This window comes from Canis lupus, chromosome 9, assembly GCF_048164855.1.
Source record: "Canis lupus baileyi chromosome 9, mCanLup2.hap1, whole genome shotgun sequence".
Lineage (NCBI taxonomy): Eukaryota > Metazoa > Chordata > Mammalia > Carnivora > Canidae > Canis > Canis lupus.
The window spans coordinates 50,771,598-50,792,281 of record NC_132846.1 but is presented as its reverse complement, the minus strand read 5'-3'; the positions used below and the strand labels follow the sequence as shown (position 1 = coordinate 50,792,281).

The 20,684-nt window shown below is 50.5% G+C and overlaps 1 protein-coding gene and 1 long non-coding RNA gene across 3 annotated transcripts in view; one reads left to right on the top strand and one right to left on the bottom strand.

Moving 5' to 3' along the window:
- Positions 1–8,960, bottom strand: part of ESRRB (estrogen related receptor beta) — a 114,558-nt gene extending 105,598 nt beyond the window's left edge. The window contains exon 1 of one of the 2 annotated variants that reach the window (XM_072839429.1): positions 8,663–8,960. Coding sequence is in view for 1 of the 2 variants with exons in the window: in XM_072839427.1 (XP_072695528.1) it covers positions 4,131–4,180 (50 nt within the window). In the remaining variant the exon portion in view is untranslated. Of the gene's footprint in view, positions 1–4,130; positions 4,346–8,662 lie in introns of those variants that run through there. The other variant, XM_072839427.1, reaches the window with a different exon arrangement.
- On the top strand, positions 4,585–16,062 carry LOC140640286 (uncharacterized). Its single transcript, XR_012036954.1, has 3 exons — positions 4,585–5,358; positions 7,521–7,650; positions 14,033–16,062. It is a non-coding gene; the product is annotated as an uncharacterized lncRNA (long non-coding RNA).
- Positions 16,063–20,684: the final 4,622 nt, after the last annotated feature.

Below are 20,684 nucleotides of genomic sequence, written 5' to 3'. Positions count from 1 at the left end.
GCCCACCCCGACGCACACACCGTCTGGCTCTCCCTCACACACCCTGTCCTGTGGCCTGCCCGACTCCCGCAGATCTTTCCAGTGCCAAGCGCTCCAAAGACACAAGGCATTTTGCAGAGGACCAAAGAGAAGGAGACAAACTTTTTCCATAAGTTTAGATTATCTTAAAAAAAAAAAAATTGGCCAAAGGTACAGTGATCAGGAACTCAAACACTCCAAAGTTACAAGGGCCCCCGGAGGGAGGACGGGAGGCACCCCAAGAAGGTAGGGGTGGACCACAAAACACGAAATCTCTATCACGGCCACCTCCCTGGCACCTCCCCAGAAGGTCCCCTCTGTCCCTCCTCTCGCAGCCTAAATGGAATATTTATTGATTATTCCCAATCAGGAGAATGAAAAGGTTCCTGTTTGGTGGGCCAAGGTGTTTCCTCATCTCTCTCTATCTTTTACGAAACATCTTTTCATAGTTCCTAATTATTGGTATAATAGAGGACTGTTTCTAACACGGAGTTGGGAACTAATAAGCTCCAAGAGGAAATTTCCAGTTGATGTCAGGATCTCACTGAGCTGGAAAGGGCCTTCCCTGGGACTGGGGCCCTCCACGCTGACCCGTTTCCTCCTAGCTCATTGCCTTGGGGCACGAACAAGTCCAGCCTCCCATCACCCCATCCTCTTCCGCGGCAGCCCACACCTCCAGAAGGGTGGCAGGCACATTAAAGGTTTATTTCCTAGAGCCCCTCCCTTGGAAAACCAAGACTAATGTCCTCATTCTGATTTATTTTTAAATGTACCATTAAAAATTAATTTCCCCTTTGTTTTTCTCTGGGTCACTGATTCTGAATTACCATGTGGCATTTCTTCCTACGTGTGAACCCACATATTTTTCCTTCAGGACAGCTTGTTCTTTGTTTCTTTAACCACAGCAAAGTGGTCATCGGACGGATGGACAGAGGGTAGGTGAGGCAGTCCCCCCCCAACCCCGCTCCCTTGGTTTTGCCGACGCCGAGAGGTCTCCAGCTGGTCGCGTCCCGGACACATTTGTACATAGGCACACACAGGCCAGCACACTCACTCCTACCCTGGCTGATTATATATGTACATAAAATATTGATTAGAAATGGTAATGGAGTCACCTACAGGATTGGCTACAGGAAAATGAAAATGAAGGAGAGAAAGGTATGAAGGTATGATGTATCTGTGTGGGGTGCGTGTGTGTGCGCACGTGTGTGCACGCACGTGTGTTAATTTCTCACCTGGGATAGTGAGAATAACACTAAAGCATTAAAAAAAAAATGTTCCCTGTGTGTTACCAAGTGAGAAGAGGGCTAGAGAGTTCTTTCCGGCTGAGCTGTGGTCCCTGTGCTCTTGGCTTTTCTCAAGTCCAGGAATGTCAACTAAGCCACATGGGTGGAAACTGTGTGTAGAGAGCACAGGAACCCACTCATGTCTATGTTCCCCCAGAACAATCATCACCAAGGGTAATGGATGGTTCCTTCTCCTGTCCTTCCAACAAACCAAAGAATGCAGTCTCCCAGGTTTGGTACTTTGCTACCAAGGGCTCCAAAGCTACATGTCATGAAGCCCCCCCACGGTGGGGGGGCAGCGGTGGATAGGGGCTGAGGTCAGAAAGACGCCTCCCCCACACTCCAGCCTCTGACCTCCACACACGCTCGTCCTGGAAATTCTGCACCCCTGCACCACAGCAGATGCAAACCCTCACCGGGAGGCGCACATCTCTGCACGGGACCAGTTCCCCAAAGCTGCTGCCGCCCAGCATGTCCTGCCTGGGCTTTTGAGAAATGGGATCTCATAGGGACGCTTAGTTCCTCTGAAGAGTTGGCGGGTATAATTCTGGCTTTTCCCGTGTCCCGTGGAGTGAGAAGTGAATTCTTTGCAAAGAAACCCGGGAGGCTAGAGAATTCAAAGCACTGTCAGACTTACTTCACGAATGATTTCCACTTCAGACCCTTCCCAGACACCCAGGACCTCGGCCCCATCATTCCCCTTTGGCTGCTTCCCTGACATTCCCTCTTTGCCCATATTTCTCCTCAAACTCAAGCCAGGGTTGCCGTCACCTCGATGGATTACCCAGCTGCTAAATCCTCCATCTCTCCTTGCTTTTCTGGTCAACATAATCCAAGGATGTACTTCCCCCATACGAATCTTCATATTTATTGGCTGTGACGCGAGCCAGGGACAAATACATAGATATCTCAAGCTCGGCTAAAGAAGTCACCTCTGAAGAGAGGGAGCCTAAGTAATTTAAATATCCAATATTTGTGGTACTTGCTGTTATGTGAGAAAATGCCCCCACAAGCATCAAACACGGTTCCCAGCCCCATGCACCCACCCGCCCGGAGGCTTCGTTGGCCCCGCTCCGCTGCTTAGTTCGGAGGAGCACCGTGGGGCACTACCCCCATCCCCACCCCCACCCCCACCCGCCACAGCAGCTGGGGTCAGCGTAACCTTTAAAAGAGAGCGAAAAGGCACTTTTCAGGCTGATGGCAAGCTGAATTCTTTATAATTAAAGATTCCCCTTATCGCCCATCCCAAGTCCTCTCCTCCTTCCGACACTCTGGCGGCGCCCAAAGGACCCTCTGCCCCGGGGAAATCCGAAAACTGTAACCAAAGAGGTCAGCGCGGAGGCTGGGGCGGTCTGGTCATCGACAGGAGCCGCTGCTGTGAAGTTGCCTCCGCGCTCGCGCGTGGTCCACCGGGGTGGAGGCGGTCTGTGCAGCCAGGAGGGGTTTAAGCACACTTGCTGGAACCCCACATTATCCAGAGCGTTTATTGCAGGGATGTCGTGGTTCCTTGGGGGGGCGGGGGGAGGTGGGGTACCAAATGAAAGGGTGGCGGAGCCAGCACTGACTTTGGTAGTTTAGTTTGCTTCAGGAAAAAGAAAAAAAAAAAAAAAAAGAGGAAGAAGAGCACGAAGTTAAGCAGGTCCGGGAGACCCGGAGTTCCCATTTTCTTACCCCTGCGAGCCTTCCGAGCGTCCCCACCGCGCGCGCCGGCACACGGACGCGGGACCCCCAGCCCGGAGCGCGGCGGCACGCGGGGAGCCGGCGGGGAGAGCGAGGCGGGTCCCCGAGCAGGTGCGGCGACGCGCGCGGGGGCCCTCGCCGGGGAAACCGCGGGGGGCGCGGGCAGGACCCCGGGGAGCCCGGGCTGGACACGCCGGTCGCGGGATCGGTTCTCCACTTTCCCCCGCGTGAGCGCCCGGCGCGCCGCCGGACCCCGCCACCCGCGGGGCCTGGGAGTCGAGGTCCCGCAACTCCCGCCGCCGCCGCCGCCGCCGCCGCCCACGCCCACGCCCACGCCGCTCGGACAACCCGGGGCTCCCGCGCCGCGAGCGCTACGGTGCCCCGGGGGGCGCGGACACCACCCCGCCAGGTCCGCCGCACGCAGCCTCTCCAAAGCCGCGAGCCAACTTTGCCTCCGCCCGCAGCCCCGCTCCGGCGGGCCCCACCCCCGGCGGCATGCGGGGGGCCCCCGGCGGGGCGTGCGGAGCGCGCTGCGCCCCGGGCCGGGCCGTGCGCACCTCGGGGCGCCCCTCCGGGACCGCGGCGCCTGCAGTTCCCCAGCCCGCGCCGCCCGTTGGAGCTCGCCCCCGTCGCCCCGACCATCTTTGGTTTCCCAGCACGGAAATCGACATTAAAGTCCTAAGGACTCCCCCGAGGAGGCTTTCTCGGACGGGACGGGACATCCTTGGGACATCCTTGCGACATCCGCGCACCTGTGCCGGGCTGGCTCCTCCCTAGTCCACAGAAACTCAAATATTTTTCTCGCCGCGGGGGAAGAGCGGAGAGAAAGAGCGAATGGGAAGGCGCGGCTCTTACCCAAAAGTAAGGGTTTAGTAAAAGGGGGTGCGGGAAAAGTTAGTGGCGGGTTTACCCCCATCCCCATCCCCACCCCCACCCCCACCCCCACCGCGAGAAGGAAACCCAGGAAGCGTGCGGCCCCCTCTCCCTCCCTCCCCCGACGTCCCCCCCGAGCGCCCCCGGGATTCCTGCCACTTCCAAAATGCCTAGAAGGAGAACTGCGACACCCAGGACGGAGACAGCCGGACAGGCAAGAAGGGCAGACGGACCGACACCCCCGCCCCCCGGCCCGCAAAACTGAGCACCTACTGGTTGTGGTAGCCGAGGGGGTCCGGGATGCAGAGTTCTGACACGTCCATCAGTCCCGTCTTAGCATTCCCAGTTGGTGGAGAACGGCGGCGGGGCAGTCGGGCGGAAGAGCGAGTGAAGGGCACGGGCGAGGTGCGAGCCCGGGCAGGGGCACCGGGCGCGGGAGAAGGCAGAGTGGGAGCAAGCGCCGTGGCGGGGCGCGAGGGCGGCAGGCGGCCGAGCCCGAGCTGCGCACAGCCCCGCGCTCCCACTCATGCACACGCGCGGGCGGGCACAGGGGACGCGACGCCGTGGAGGCGGCTCGGGCACCGCGACTTGGAGCCCACTAGCCCTACTGTAGCTTTAAGGCTGGGAGACTGATGTATGGTTTGGCTCCTATTGGCTATCTCTCAGGGGCTGGACTTAAAGTGACAGACTCGAGCAGGGGTGGGGGGAGGGGGGGGAGCCGGGGAGACTTCAATGGAACCAGACGCTCGGGCGAGGTCCCCACCTCCTGAGGAGTAGGAGGACTGAGCGGGAGAGCCACAAGGCCTGTCCTCTCGCCATGGAAGAAAAGAAAAAAAATTGTCCAACTGGCTAGTGGGACTGGGGGGTTGACAGATGTGCTGTTTACATATTCCCCCCACCTGCATCCTGTCCTTTAACCGGCAGGCCTAGCAAACTCACCTCTCTCTCTCTCTCTCTCCCCGTCTCTCCCAGCCCTTTAGAATGGGTCTGTCTTGCAAATTAAAAAGGAGTCACATTCCTCCACTGTCACACCCGGTGGAGGCCAGGGCCTTGGGAATTCCCGGCCTCAAGCCCTGTGCTTGGTGCACAGAAGTGCAAAGGGTCAGAGCGGCAGGTGAGGCGTAGTCAGAGCAGGAGAGGCACAGATTCCCTTCCCACCGCGTCACCTGGGCCAGTTGGTCCTGAACTGCGCTCGTAAGGCTGGACGCAGGACGTGCATCCATAAAACTGCTCTCTAGATGTAGAAAATGATGCTCGTCATTGGCAACTCTCAGAAATGTACTGAGGACGCAGACGTGGGCAAATAAATCCCTGTCTGCTTAGGAAAATACAGTTGTGGTTAAAACAACCAACTTACCTGCCACATGAACTTGGAGGCCCCGCAACCAGACGCTTCAGCATACACACCTGAATCCCCAGCTACAAACACACCTGTGTCCCTGTCTGCTGCTGCCTCCAGGAACCTGAATGTGACGGGCTGTCACCGGTACCAAAACAAGCTGTAAGTTATGCCCCAGTCCTTCTTCTGGGGCTTTTCATCTTTTGAGATGTGCCAGCCCCAGAGATAATAATTTGATGGTTCAAATGAGTGTGGGGAGCAGATAGGTATAGAATTATTTAAAGGGGGGGGGTTGTGGCTGGGAGGCGGGATGCCCTCAGGAGAGACCACCACCTTATTCTCCTACATTCTACAGAAGACAATGAGCGGTAGGGGGGGGAAAGACATAATTTTATCATCAAAATAAGGTCTAAATGGAGTGTAACTGCAGGCAGTATTCAAGCATTTCAGGAATAAAAGCAGGGAGGCTGGTGAGAAAGCCCGGGAGGGGCCAGGCGCCCGGAGGGGCTGGGGCTTGGGCAGCAGGGCCACAGATGATACTTGACTTGGATAAATGCAAGCGCGTGCAGGCTGGGAAACGGAGCTGAGATTTTTCATATGTGCTGAAGTGGAGGAACGAACGCATGGGATTCTCCAGGCTCGGGGCTCAGGCAGGCATCTCACAGAGAGATGGATGAAGATGTCTGCTCTGTCAGCAGAACCCCCAGCAGCCCCGGATTTTTTTTTTTTTTTAATCACATAGGTACTTGGTTGTATTAGAGACAGGGTGCGGAGACTCTTTCATTAACTGTGGCCTCTACACAACCACCGTGTCTTGCCAAGACCTCAGTGACTGCTTTCTCTGGATCCTGTCCAGCCTCCTGAAACCCCTTCTCCAAGCACACAGCACCCAAGTGTGCCTTTGTTGCAGTTGGGAAAGAGGCCCCCCAAGGGAAGGCCTTGCAGGACAGACGGCCGTGTGTCCCTCTGTGCCCCTCCTCAGCCCGTGCCATACTACTACCCTCAGTGTTTGTACCTGCTACCTAGAACTCGCTGCCTCCTGGCCAGCCCTGCTATTCAGGCGGGATTATATATGGATCCGTATGAGAAACACCCACCCCCCACTAGATTATAAGCCCTATGAGGGTAAGGGACCATGTCTCTTTTTGTTTCCCAGAGAATCCCCAGTGCTTAATGGTGTTGGGTACAGAGCAGCTGCTTGATAACTATTTTGTTGAATGAATAGAAGCGTGGCAATTTGGGGCGGCGTAGTAGGGCCTGCTGGGGGACAGGCTGGCCACACCAGAAGGGGGTTAGGTTGTATGGGGTCCGTGGCTCCTTGCTCTGTGTGGGTGCACCATTTTTAACTAGAGACAGAACACACTTGATAGAACCTGAAAAGAAAGACAACTTCACAGCCCGGGTCAGTGGATTCAGAGCCGCTGGGGGCAAATGAGGGAAAATAGGAGGTTTTGTTGCTTTCAAAGCTAGGCTACCGCTCACACACAATCACTGCCCACATCCAAGGCAGAAGGAGGAAAGTAACTGAGGGCTTCTCTCTGGGTATAGCTGACTGGGCTCCAGGGAGGGAATGCGGTCCTGAGACCTGCTTCCTTCTCCATAGGGCTTGTCCAGCTGCCTCACCGATAGCCTAGGGGCAGAGTTCTTTCTCTCTCCCTTCTTGGCAAGAGAGCGGGGTAGACCCAGCTGGAGGGGAGAAGAGGGCAGGCCAGCTAGGGGACCGGTGACCTGATCTAGCCTGGCAGGGCCAGCTTTTCCTGTGGTTCTCCAGGCAAACCCCATGGGGTCCCACATTGTTCATGGGACCAGTCTTTCTCCACTCTGTCCTCACCCAGCTCACAGAGGATGGGGTTCCTTCCCCCAAGCCAGAGGCTGGTCCCATGCCTCTACCTGGAGAGATGGCAGTGCCATCCGGAGTGCAAAAGACCCCACAATCTGTTCCTGACGTCTCTGTGTGATCTTACCAAGGTGTCTCTTCTCCAGAACACGAAGGTGGGGGTGGTGGGGTAGGGGTGGAGGTAGAATGAGTGGGTGAGGGGGACTTGGGTGCCTCCAACCCTGAAATTCATTCAACCAGTTATTTCGTAGTGGCACCGCTCACCCAGAGCAGGTGCCGTTTGTAATCCACCCTGAGCCCCAAGCTCTAAGCCACCCACCCCTTTACTATCTTGTGTCCCAATACTGGCACCCCCAGATAGGCATGCCAGCCAAGGGGAACTGGGACGAAAGGTATTAGACAAAGTAATTGTGAATGGTGTATGGGGACAGCAATCACTTTGTTCTTGCAACAAACTCCTTTAAATAGATATTTATTACATTTACAGAACCTTACAGCTGGGAGGGGCTTGGAGAATCACTGAGAACCATCATCGGACTTTACGAATAAGGAAACTTAGAAATTTCCCTGTGTGGAGAACTGACCTACACAAGGTCACCCAGTGAATAACTGGCAAGGTATTCTATCTTTGATGCCTGGATTTCTACTTATCAACTCTCAAACCTTTGTACACACGTCCCTTCACTTTCCCTCCCCATTCCTCCCTTCATATTCCTTGCTCTTTGCTAAGGAATATGAAGCCAAACAAGGACATTGCCATCGGCAACACCCTCCATACATACTTCCGCCTGATAGATGATGGGGACCAGGCTGCTGTGTCCCCACATGGTTTCCTGGGAGAAAAAGGAAGCACTGCTTGGTTGGTGGACACCAATTTCCTGACCTGCTGTCCCACCATGAGAAATGCTCCAGCTGGCAGATAAGTGGGAAAACATACCCAGACACAGCCTGGCCCACTCTGCTCCTCCAGGTACAAAAAACAACCAAGTGTGTCAAGGATAGCTGAACACGGATCCACACTGACCATCGGCTCTCTTCCACCCCAGTCTGGCTGAGTCCTTAAAATGGGCTGTCCTTGTGCCTATACCTGGACCTTGATAGCCACCGGAGTGGCCTTGCCATGATCTCCGCAGCTCTCCCCCCACCCCTCCCAGCAGCCCTTGCCACTGGCCTGGTGAAAATCTCCACCGTTAGCAGAACCTAGGCTTGGTGGTACCTTCCCCCTCTCGTGGCAGCCTCCCCTGACATCAGTCATTTCTACACACATAAGGCAGCAGCAAGCAGTGTCTCTCAGATTCTTGAAAGAATCTGAGCACCCCTCCCTGTGGTGTGTTGTCCTGTACCCACCATAAGCAGAGGCTTTCCCCATCTTTTAGGCGGGGTAACTTAGCAGGAGCTGGTGAGCTCAGCATGGGCCCCGGGAGAGTGGAGGACCTGATGGCTTCATTAGTAAAAGATAAGAACCAACAAGAATTTTTGAAGAGTGGGCCACAGACTCCTTAAGTGGAGTGAATGTAGGACACTGGTTGTTTGGTGATGCCACCCTAGTGCTTCACCTTCATATTCCCCGAACCCACACTTCCAGGCGAGATGATTGGGAAACACACAAGGCAGGTAGCCACGCCTTACCAATGGCCCGGGAAGGAGAAGATGTCTCCGTAGAAGTGTCTGAGTCACAATCCAAGCCTGTTTCCGATCCACCCCAGAGAAAGGGCTGGGGAAGGCGAGTCCAGGAAGTGCATCCATTGACCATCCACGGTGACTAAGGTGGGCCTGGCCTAGACCGCGAGCCTAACCTGTGCATCCCTGGGTACATCACTGATCAGGCCATTTCCACTGATCATGGACTCCTGGCCAGGGAAAATGTCCCCAGCCACATACCTCTTTGGGCCCCCTCTCTTCTCACATGCCTGGATTTGGGGTGTGGGGTTATATTCCTGAGTGGTGGTCAGCAGACCGTCAGCCCATTGGCTGGCACATGTCCCAAGGATCATAATTAACTGATAACGCTAATACAATGTGGGCTTGTGCTCCCATAATAGTCTCCTGCTGACAGATAAATGCTGCGGAAACATGATGGCTTTTCCTGAAGCTGTAATGGCCCATTATTGGGGCAAGAAGGCTCGTGTATATTAGCGCTGCCGCCATGACACCAAAGATAAAGTATGAAGGAGATGTCTTGGATGAGTAAATGCTTGGGTTTCCTCTCACCACCACCATCCATTTCATGATCAGAAATCCCTACCGGGGGTCTTGGAATTGCTTCCAGATATTTCGAAGCTCCCGTATTCATTTTTTTTCTCTAAGTCTCAAGATCCCATTCTCACCAACACAGCTGAATAGTATATTAAAGTTCTCTGCCTACCAAAAAGATTCCTTCTTCCCGCAGGTCCTAATGTGAGATGGCAACTACAGCGAACAGGCAAGTTGGGGAGATGAGAAAGGTGAGATAGGTCTCTCCAAAGAAACAAAGATCTTTTTCCCTTCTGACTGGCAGGAGAATAGGAACACATCAGGAATGTGATAGCTTTGTCCTCTGCCAAATTTCTGGGGGGGAAAAGGAGGAGGAGGAGGAGTGGGGGGCAGACACAGAGAATATGCCTTGATAGTACCTGGGACCTAAGAGGCATTGAATAACTAGCTATTGATTGAATGAATGATCTAATTAAATATTTTCCATTACAGTGCATGTGGGGTTTTTACTTATAACAAAGAACTTTGACCTTATTTTCATCTGTGTCACATATTAATTTATCATCCAATTTCTTGTGACTTTTTCATCAATGTAAGTATACAACAGAATTGGTTTTGAATAGTCGAATCCACGGTTTGTTTCTAGGGTCCCATTGTTGGGAAAAAAAGACACTTCTGTGGTTGTTGGTAGTTTTAACTGCAAAAACCTCCTGGTCAACACGGACCACAGAAAGAACGAACAGTTTGCTTTGCAACTCACAAATTATGCTTCCGCGCATATTTCTATTCTCAAGAATACTTTTCCTAGAGAAATCATAAGGTACATGAAACTTTGGGAAAATGAATTCTAAAGTACCACACACATGTCAAGGGTTAGTATTAAGTGGGAACAAAGAAACATGTTGGCTAAGCTTGTCTCCCCAGCATTAACGACACCAGATTCAAAACTGGGAACATTCAAATGTGTTTTCATTTCCTAATGGCTCAATTAAGGTGGAGCTTCTGATTTCATTATTTTTTCAGAATAAAATGCATTTTATTTTTGCTCTAATAAAATGCTTTATGGAGAGAGGGGAAAAAACAGCAAATGCTTTTAGGTTTGAGGAAAAAAATCAAATGTACATGGTTTATAAACTGTAAAGTGCTCTCGCTGTATAAAACATGATTGAGATGATAGCTTTTACCTGTGTTCTTATATGGGAAAGTGCCGCCCAACCACTACCTTCACAAATGTATACCGTAATGAAACCAGTCCCATTGGTGAACTCTGAATGGCGTAATTACAAACGGGTCAGTAGCAATTCCCGATGAAGGCCCGAGCTCTGTAGCAGGACATTCGCTAACATCTTTATTCTTCATCAACAGTTGGGAATGTGAAGCTTCGGTAGAACTCCTGACTTAGGAGGGTTTGCCTTCCAGAGAAGGACAAGACAAGGCAAGAAGGGAAACTGCAGAAGAACCAAATTGAGTTTACAGGGGTGGGTAAAAAGCAGTCAACGATACAAGATTTAATATGGATAAACACCGGTAACACACTTGTCAGCAGTGACCCTAGAGTGAGCCGGCCCACAGGAGAGCTGGCGGGAGGGCAGCGATGCAGAGAGACATCTGGGGTCAGAACAGATAGCATATTAAGCATGGGCCTCCAGCTCAATGGCATGACAAACACTGCTTTGGGGTAATTCTACAAAACCCAGCCGAGCAAGGAGCAGCAATAATTCCTCTTTACTCTCCTTTACTAAAAGCACAAATGGAATTTTATGCTCAGCCTTCAGGGACTTGCTTCGAAGGCAGACTGGAAAGGTGATATGGAAAGGACTTGGAGAGGGCTGGAGAAGGTGTCAAAGGCCTCCCGCAGGTGTCTGAGCCCCGCACGAAGAGGGACAAGCTCGGGATGAGGAGGGATGGGTTTGCAGGGCAAAGGCTTGGGTCCAGACACCATCTCTCTCTCTCTCTCTCTCTCTCTCTCTCTCTCTCTCTTTCTGTAGGGACTGTCTCCATTTCCTCAACCACCTCCCTTTCTCTCTCTTGGTCAGCAGCCCACTCAGGCTGTTCCCCCTCTACTTCCAGTGCATGAAACCTGGCCCACTGAGGGGCCACCTAATGCACCCTAGAAGTACAGGGGGTAGCTCTCTGAATTCCTCAGTTTTTATGCTGTCTGCTGTTTCATGCTGTAATTTCTTTGTTTAAACCTTCTACAAAAGACAGGAGTGCCAAGAAACCCTCAAAGTCTCTCTGAGGCTGGGTAGGAAATGGCAGCCAGCATAGCAGCAACACCATGCCACACTGCTTGGCATCAGCCTTCACCTCACTTCCTCCTTCTAGCTTCCCTGGGCTTGCGCCTTCCAAATGAAGTGTCAGCATTTTAATGCTTGCCTCAGGCTCTGTTTTCCAGGGGACTGGGGCTCAGATAAAGACAGTCAGCAAATGGTTTAGGGTCACTGACGTTCTCTCAATTTAAACTATTTTATTATCTACTACCCCTTTCCTTGGTGAGAGGAGAGGGAGCATAACGAGCACAATGATCCCTGGATTGCTATGGCTCGTCTCTACATGAGTTACAGACCCTCCAGGTTACAAAGGCCCACATGGACTCTGTTCCACCCACCCACTCACCATCCACTTAGACATTATGCTTCTGATTCGGCTGCCAAAATGTTCAGGTGAATGGTGTCATCTGGAGCTAACCAACCCTCCCCCTCCCCCACTCACCTTTCTTTCTTCTTCCATACTCAGGAGGCCCAGTACATATGACGCTCTCCCTTTCCCTGGTTTTCTTCATACTGAGCTCAGCTACTTGTCAGGTGACCATCCTCGCCCCTCATACACCTCCCCCAACTCTAAGGGACTTTTGGCTTCAAGCACCAGAAGAGTCCAATGGCTTCAGGTGGACGGGGTCTACAATCTCACACAGCAAAATTCCAGGGGCAGGTGGTTTCGCCTTTTTGGTCTGCCACCTTTGGCATATTGGCTTTTACCCTCGCCTCATTCCCTCACAGTGGAAGGATATTTCTTGGGGTGTCAGTATCCCTTTCTCATCTAACTGTGTCCAACTCCAGGAAGGGAGGGTGTGCATATGTGTGCTTATGTTGGGGGGAAAATATTGACCTTTATGACTTTTAAAAAATCTTGATGTCATTAGTTTGCTTTTCCCTTGGTGGTTTTGATTTGCTTTTAGCCCAGAGGAAAATCTCTCCTAAGAATTCCTCATCCCTAGGCCAGCCAACTTGGCCTCACATCTTCTTGGCCAGAATCCAGGCATGTGCTCACCCCAAACCCATCACTGTCAGAGAAGGAATGGATCACCATGATTGGTTTCAAATACATTCACTCCCTGAAGCTGAGGGGAGACTCACTTTTCCTGGCTACATTAGTATTCAGTGACAAACTAATCGAATCCACTTCTGTTAGAAGAGGCAGCAGGAATGGCTGTTGGGTTACCAACGTGGTAGACCAATGGCAACAGGCCACCTTGAATGCAAATAGTAAGAGGGTCATCATCTATAGAGATGTAAAAACAAGAGTAAAGCTGAGTAAAAGCTACTTTGTGTCATCACCTTACTCCAGCAAGTCAAAATAATGTCTGTGAAAAATTCTTCTCCCTGAGAAAATTTCTTGTTGGTCTGAGTTGTGATTGCTGTTGCATTTTAATAATATATGTAAATTCCAAATTAGCATATTTTCTTTACCTAGTTTTCAATACAAATTGTATTCCGTGTAGAAGTTACAAAGTCAGCCACACACACACTGACTTAGCTGTACTTGGCTACGGCAGCAGGTGGGTGGTCCTCAAGAGTAATTCCTAGTGGGGTTCACAATTGTTCACAGTCACAGAAAGTGCAAGGGTGTCTGAGTGTCTGTGGTGCTATGCCAATCCTGTTTTCGACGGGTGGATTTAAAAGAAATGATGACAGTGGCAGAGATTCTAAAGGCAGAGAAAGTTTAAAAAGAGGAGGGGGACACCTGGGTGCCTCAGTCAGTTAAGCATCCACCTTTGGCTCAGGTCATGATCCCCCCACCCCAGCACGGCAGTCTCCCTACTCTGCAGGGAGTCTGCTTCTGCTGCTTCTCCTGCTTGTGCACTTTCTCTATCAAATAAATAAATAAATAAAAATCTTTAAAAAAAAAAAAGACTGAGAAGTCACTTGAAGTGCTTCAGTCCTTTTCTTCTATGTGACCACTTGGAGTTTTCGTTTGCATTTAACATTTGAAGGCGTGTAAGGGAACTATGCGTTGTGATATTTGTTAGTTCAAGAATAGTCCTCACGTGACAAGTTTCACTGGGTTTGCATCATATCTTTGGTGTAGAACATCTTTGGTGTTCTATAGTGTTATGGTTTGTTTTTAAAGTTAACAAATCGGGAAAATAATGCTATTAGTTATTCCATGATTATACTAAGGATAATTTTGTTGCACAGAGAAGAGTGGGTCCAGGTGTCAAATATTCAAGGTCTGCCCACCATCCCTCCTTTTGTCTGATTGTTCCTTGTTTCAGCCCATCCCCTGCTGGGCTAGCCATCCTGAGAAACAGAAAAAGACCAAAGTCCACATTTCCTTAAGATAGTTTTAAGGGAACTCATATCCAAACAGATCAGTGACAACCATCCCGGAGCTCCCAAATCCCCTCAGCATCTTCACCATGCCCCCATCTACTTCATTCCTCTCCAGTTGAATAGTTCTGCCTTTTACCAAATCCCAGCAATGAAGACAGAAATTCTATTTCTTATTCATTATTCCCTGGTTGATGCCCTGTTTTGGTCCATCACTAGTATTGTAACATTTTAATTCTTTCCCTCTCTTTCATAGTTCATTGGAGAATGCCAACTCTACTAGGAGGCTCCAGGCTCAACAACCAGGAGTGAACAGGGCTATGGGGTTGGACAGGTACTGAGCACCCACTCTGTGCCAGGTGCTCAGCATTGGCCTGCCACCTTGCCCTCACATATGGCCATCGAGCCCACCTTACACCTGCGGTGCATATCATCCGTCTCATTTTATCTATTGAAGAGAAAAACTGAAGCTCTGAAAGTGTGAAAAGCCAGAAGACAATCTGAGATTAGAACCCAATTCTGGCTCACCCCAAAACCTGTGCTGTCTGTCTATTCCATGTCACCTTCACAGCGTCCATACCAATGCTGCATCCTATGACAAAATAAGAAGCTTTCATAAGTCAGCCTGAGAACCAAGGTGCAGTGGGTAACTGGGAAAATAGTGCTTAGGTCCAATCAACTGATGGGTAAGAGGACTTTAGGAACACAGCCTCTGGGAAGTCACTAAAGGCCAACCTATCCCCATGTTTATATATTTAGCCAACACATGTTCATTCCTTTTTTTTTTTTTTTTTTAAGATTTTATTTATTTATTTATGAGAGACATAGAAAGGGAGAAAGGTAGAGACACAGGCAGGGGGAGAAGCAGGCTCTATGCAGGGGAGCCTGAAGTGGAACTCAATCCCAGAACTTCAGGATCACATTCCGGGCCGAAGACAGGCAGTAAACCGCTGAGCCACCCAGGGATCCCCACATGTTCATTCCTAATAGAGAAGTTCTTTCAAATCAGGATGGCTGTGCTCACAGTGCTGGAGGGAGAAAATGTGAGGAGTGTAACATTGGGGAAGAAACCAACTGATTTTACGGAATGATGCCAAGGGGTAAATTGTAACTTTCTATGACTCGGAGAAGGTGAAGGGCAGCCGGAAGAAGGAGGAGGTGACGAAAAGGAAGACCATCTACTGCCAAGCAAAATTTCCTCATTAGGGCCAATTTGCTTAGTTGGAGCAGATTCAAATGGGCAGCAATTTTGAAACTAGCTGGATGAGCTTCAACGATTTCTGCAGTCACACCCAAGAAATCTGAGGGTCCTCCCTGTAGGTGGGAGGTGAGGGAGCATAACGAGCTCCCATAACTTCCTATTAACTTTCTCCCTCTCTGCTCCTGGTGGTTTGAAGGCCTTGGTGAGATCGAAGAGTTGGTTTTGTTTCCCTGTTTCTTCCAACATCAACAAATGCACATTTCCTTTCATTCCTTGGATCCTAGCTAAACTAGCCATTCAAGCAAAGAGACTCATTTCTTGCCCCAGGAGCAAAGGATGGGTCTTTCCAGAGACTCTTTTCCTTAACTCCTTAATGAAAGCCAACCAGCTGGTCCACCAGAGAGACTCATCCACAAGCAAGAATGTTTTTTACCTATGGGATCACAAAAGCATCATTTTAAAGCAATGGCTTTCAAACTTTACAAAAAGAGCCCCAAAGAGTCTTTCTTCAGGTGGAAACGTACACAGAAGTTTTGTCATATGAAACAGCCAAAGAGTAGCTTTTCTGGTTTAGGCAAGCGGGTCCTTCACCCCCACCATAGGAAATCCACTGGCCACCTCTATAGAATCCCTAGTTCTCGGTGGAGCACACTTTGAAAATCAAAAGGGTTTCTCCAAAATCAGTGTTCTCTAAACAGTATGGAGTCAACCAACTTGACCAAGCCTCCAAGATTAAGAAATGGGAGCAATAGACACATTTCTGAGGGTTGTCTGGGCAACAACTCTTCTTGGAGTCCCCAGGACCATGCGGGAGGAAGTGATGGTTAAAAAGTAGCAACCTGCCCAAACACTCCTGCTTTTTGTATCCACATCCTTTGCCATTCAGAATGAGAGGCCAACCCTACTTAGGTGGCTGGTCTTGCAGCACCCCTGTGACCGAGAACCAAAGTCCTCACCACAGCCAGTGCTGCATGGGGTTCTAGGCACCAGGATGTACACAGGTGGATTTCCTATCAAGGATGAAGACAGTTACTGAGAGTATTAACATTGGTAAAGTGGTCTCTCTCCTGAACTACTCGATGATATTAAACAGTATTTAATAATGTCACTTTCATTCGCTTGTGTAGGACATGCTTTCTTGAGTGGGAGCACAAGGGGTGAATCAAGACACTAACTAATGCTTTGTGAATTATAAGGAACAGTCTGTGTGCCAATGGGAGAATGTCTGTAGGTAAAAGTGTCCTGTTGCAAGTACCTGGGGGGCGGGGGATGCAATTGAGAGGTTTTGGCAAAATAAGGAAGAGCGGACACGCTCAAATCTTCACTCTGCCTATAATCAGCTTCATGACTCTGGGACACGTTTCCTCCCTGTTCAGTTTCCTTAAACCCTTACAATGGTTTGTTGCAGGGTAGTGTGTATACAGTACTGTGCGTCATGCCTGGCACGTAGTATTTGGTCAGCAGACTCTGGTCCCACTCCATGCTTTCGTAAACTGAGATCCTGACCTCAACTCTGAGAAGGGGAAGGCTGCCTCCCACGGTGATCTTCCTATGACATATCGTCCACATTATGCTCAGCCCCTGGAGGGGAGAGTACAACCGAGGCATTAGCCAGTGGCTGACTTTGTCCACTGTGACAACCCATATATGTTCAATTTTCCTGCTCCTTCTCCGTCCCATCTTATCTCCAAATCCCCGTGGATGTGGAGCAGCATCTTCTTGGCGATATTTGCAGCATGGCTCCTTAGGGTCCGGCCACCCTCTGCCCACCTCACCATTAGCTCCCTAACCTCATAACCCAAGTGCCGAATGCCTGGCCCATCATGGTGAGCTGCAGATGCTCGTGCAAGATTATGGTCAAGCCACACAGGACCACTCATGAGAGATTCGCTTGGGCGTGCTCTGAGTCTCTGTTGTGATTTAAACATGGAACCCCATGCTGACCTAACAGCTCACTGGGATCTGAGTTCTTCAAGCGGGCTTAGAAGAATGGCCATTCCTGCAGCTTCAGGCTTATTCCATCCTTGGAAATCCTCCCTTCTCCTACACACCTATTAATAACACCAGGTGTTGCCCAGACACCCCTCGGAAGTATGCATGTTACTTCCATTTCTTAATCTTGGAGTTAGAGTCATCAATATGTAAAAATCCAAACACTGGCCATTTTTTCCCTCAAAGAATCTTTCAGGGGTAATGGAGAGACAAGGAGTTTTTAATCTCCCACAGCTGAGCTCACCTCACTTCACTGCTGTGGCAGAGAGGAAGCTAACTACCTTGAGGTCCCCTTTACACCCCAGCCTCCTCTCTCTGGGGACCCTTTAATGCAGCCACATTGAATAGCATCAGACAACAGCCCAAGCAGAGCGGCATACAAGCCCTGAGCCCACCTGTCTGGCCGCTGGGCAGCTAAGACATCTGGGATGTGTTGGGACCATCTCTGGTTGTAGGAACGTACAGTGCAATGAAAACACAGGGTTGGCTTCCCTAATGTGTCCTTTTATGATTCTACGACCAACAGCATGAGAGAGCTCCCTGCCCAATGTCTGCAAGAGGAACCAGGTGGCAGCCTCTCTAAGCGCGGGTGGCAGCTGTCTGTCTGTAAGTTGCCTTGCCATCTTGCCATTTCAAAGCCCTCACTGGATAGTGTCTCAGGGATCTTGTTAGCTCAGAATCAGAGGCAGAATAGTGCCTTCCATCTGGCAAGGGGGAAATAAATAAAGTCAATCCACCCTCTGTGTGACACTCCTGGGTCCCTTCTTAGTGGGGGGGCTTATGGAATGAAAAGATAGTGAAGATTAATAGCACGTCCTTGGAGTTTGAGATGGAACAGCCCCAAAAGGTAAGCAAGGGCCTGGTCTCAGTGGGACAGGGCAATAGCACATCTTTATCATCTGTTAAGTCTTGTTATCCTCAGTGTCCACGAACACAACAGAGCCCCAGGATAAAGCAGTGGCAGAGCAGTGAGCTTGGTGAGGTGCCTAACACAGCGATATAGGCAAAAAAGAAAGACTCTCAACCCCCTGCCCCACATTGTCACCTCTGCCCTCAGGAGAGTTGTTAATCCCGTGGTCAGCGCCCAGGACATGCTCCGGGCCATGCTCTCCCAGAGGCAGGGCCGCTCCGTGTTAAAGCTAGGCACGCCTGCCCAGGACCCTTTCCTGCCCTCTCCATCTCCAGAGCTTCCGGCCTCTTACAGGCAGCTCTCCCTCTTTATTCTTCGACTTGCTCTGTCTGCAACCGAGCAGGTCAGGGGCTGCTGCAAAGGTCAGCGCATCTTGGAGTCAGTGGGGGAGGAAGCAGGGAGCAGGAGTGAAGAGCAAGCAGGCACAGGAGGAAACCCAGGGGTACCCACAGGAGCCCTACAAAGGTACACTAGCTTCGAGATGTGCCCCCGGGACAGGACTGGCACCCTCTCACGTGATCCCAAACACGGAGCATAGCAACAGGATGGTGCAACTGGGCTGCGAGCTGCCAGCAGGGCACTCTCGACCTGCTGTGCTCCCCCAGGGAAGGGAACAGGAGCAATCTTTGGAGGCCTCGAGGCAGGGCAGCAGGACCCTCAGGTGGCTAAAAACTAGCCCCGCCCCCATCCTGCCCACAGGGCCACCTGAGGGGCACCTTTACCCTCTTCATTTCTCTTTTTCTATGAAGTCCCTTGTAGACAGGCAGAAAATAAGGAGCTGCAGAGTTCTGAAGGCCCCGGATCCAGCCGCAGCTGAGGGTAGGATCTGCAGACAAGTGGGGCTTTGGGGCTTCTGCTTCTGTGAGATGCTTGTCTTGCACTCCCAGGGGCTCGGCAAATACAGCCCATGCTACCTTGCTTCCTGGATCTTTTCTCACACCTTTCCTCCTCCTCCCTCCTCCTGCCTACCGTGCCCCTGGCCTACCTCCTCACCATCTCTTCCAGGGAAGCCATCCCTTCCCCAGTCTGCCCACGTAGACAGGCCTGGCCTCCCTCCTCCCCTGGCCACTTCCACAAGTGGTTCCAAGAGAGGGTGATTGTGCGTCCATCACCTCTGCCTGGGTTGGGCCCCAGGCTCTGGACGTGGCTTTCCATCCGTGTATGAGCTACTCAAACCTCGGAGTCTCTGGGCCATGGAGATAATGGTTGTATGGACTCTCTCCGGGGGTGGCTCTGAGGATGTTGTCTACAACTAGACAAGGTATATAGAACTCTCGGTCTCATGCCTGGCCTAGAGTAATCGCCCAATAAGTGTTTATTATTTCTTCACCCCTCAAAAAGCACTCGCTTGTGTTTAAAGGTATAATGCCAGAGTTTTACTCTGTACGTTCCCCACGCTGGAGGAATTTTGCCTCTATGTCCCTTTCACACCTGGCAGCACCAGTACCAGCCCTGGCAACAGTTTCGGAGGGCATCAACAGGGCCGGTCTAAACCAATTTGTTCTGCACAGAGCAGAGTGCCCGATGATCATGGGCACTTGCATCTTCTTGGATGATAGAATTATTATTATAATCAAGACCTAGCACCTGTTTCGGCTTTGCAGAAGGAAGACTGTGCCTCGATATCCATCAGCAATGGTCCTATCCTACCATCATGTGTGGGATTCTAGGGGGTTGGTTCAGAGCAGTGGTTCTCAAACTGGGTTCCACAGACCAGCAGTATCGCCATTGCCTGGGAACTTGTTGAAAATGCTAAGTCTTGGGCCCAGGCCAGGCTCGGGGTGGCGGGGGTAGCAATCTGTATTTTAACAAGGAGTCAAGTCATCCAGAAGGTCTGGATGCATGCACAGGTTTTGAAACCACTACTTTAAAGGTTTCTCAAACATTAAGTATTATAAGTCTATCTTCTTGCAGACCCTGTCTCCAGACCCTTGTCTTCAAACAAGCCCAGACAAAAGGACTTTTGAAAACAGTCATAACTAATTTTTAATAAGAATACATTTTAGGGGCAAAAAACCCTTTACTGATCATATAGGCTGCATTTCACAGTGTGTCTTATTGAACACAAGGAGATCACCTTTCTGTTTTTAAGATTTCATTTTTTTTCCTTTTATCTTTCAACTTCTGATTGAAGTACACATACAGAAATGCTCACGTATCTAAGGGTACAGTTCACTGAATTTTCATAAAATGAACACATCTAGGTACCCAGCACCCAGATCAAGACAACAAACACTGCTGGCAATCTGATGTTCCCCCTTCCTGTCACTATCCGCGCCCTCTTGCATTTATTTATTTTTTATTGTAGGGATATTTAAACAAGGAAAATTATTTTAAGGAAGGAGTCCGCAATCACCTTGCTTACACTATTATTTTAATTGTGCTCATTCCCTTCTGCACATATATTTTATGTACTTTTGCATACATGTATGTATTACATAGTTATATGTACACAGATTCCATGTGGTTAATACTTTTCATAAGCATCATTTAAAAGGACCCCACAAGGCAGCCCAGGTGGCTCAGCAGTTTAGTGTCACCTTCAGCCTAGGGCCAGGTCCTGAAGACCCGGGATCGAGTTCCACGTCAGGCTCCCTGCATGGAGCCTGCTTCTCCTTCTGCCTGTGTCTCTGCCTCTCTCTCTGTCTGTATCTCTCATGAATAAATAAATAAAATCTTTAAAAAAGAAAGTAAAATAAAAGGACCCCACATCACACCATTGCACCAAAGCGCCCACCTGTTTCACTCTGCCCCCATATTTATGCTGCTTCTCATTGTCCACCTCTGCGGTGAACCTCTCTGAAC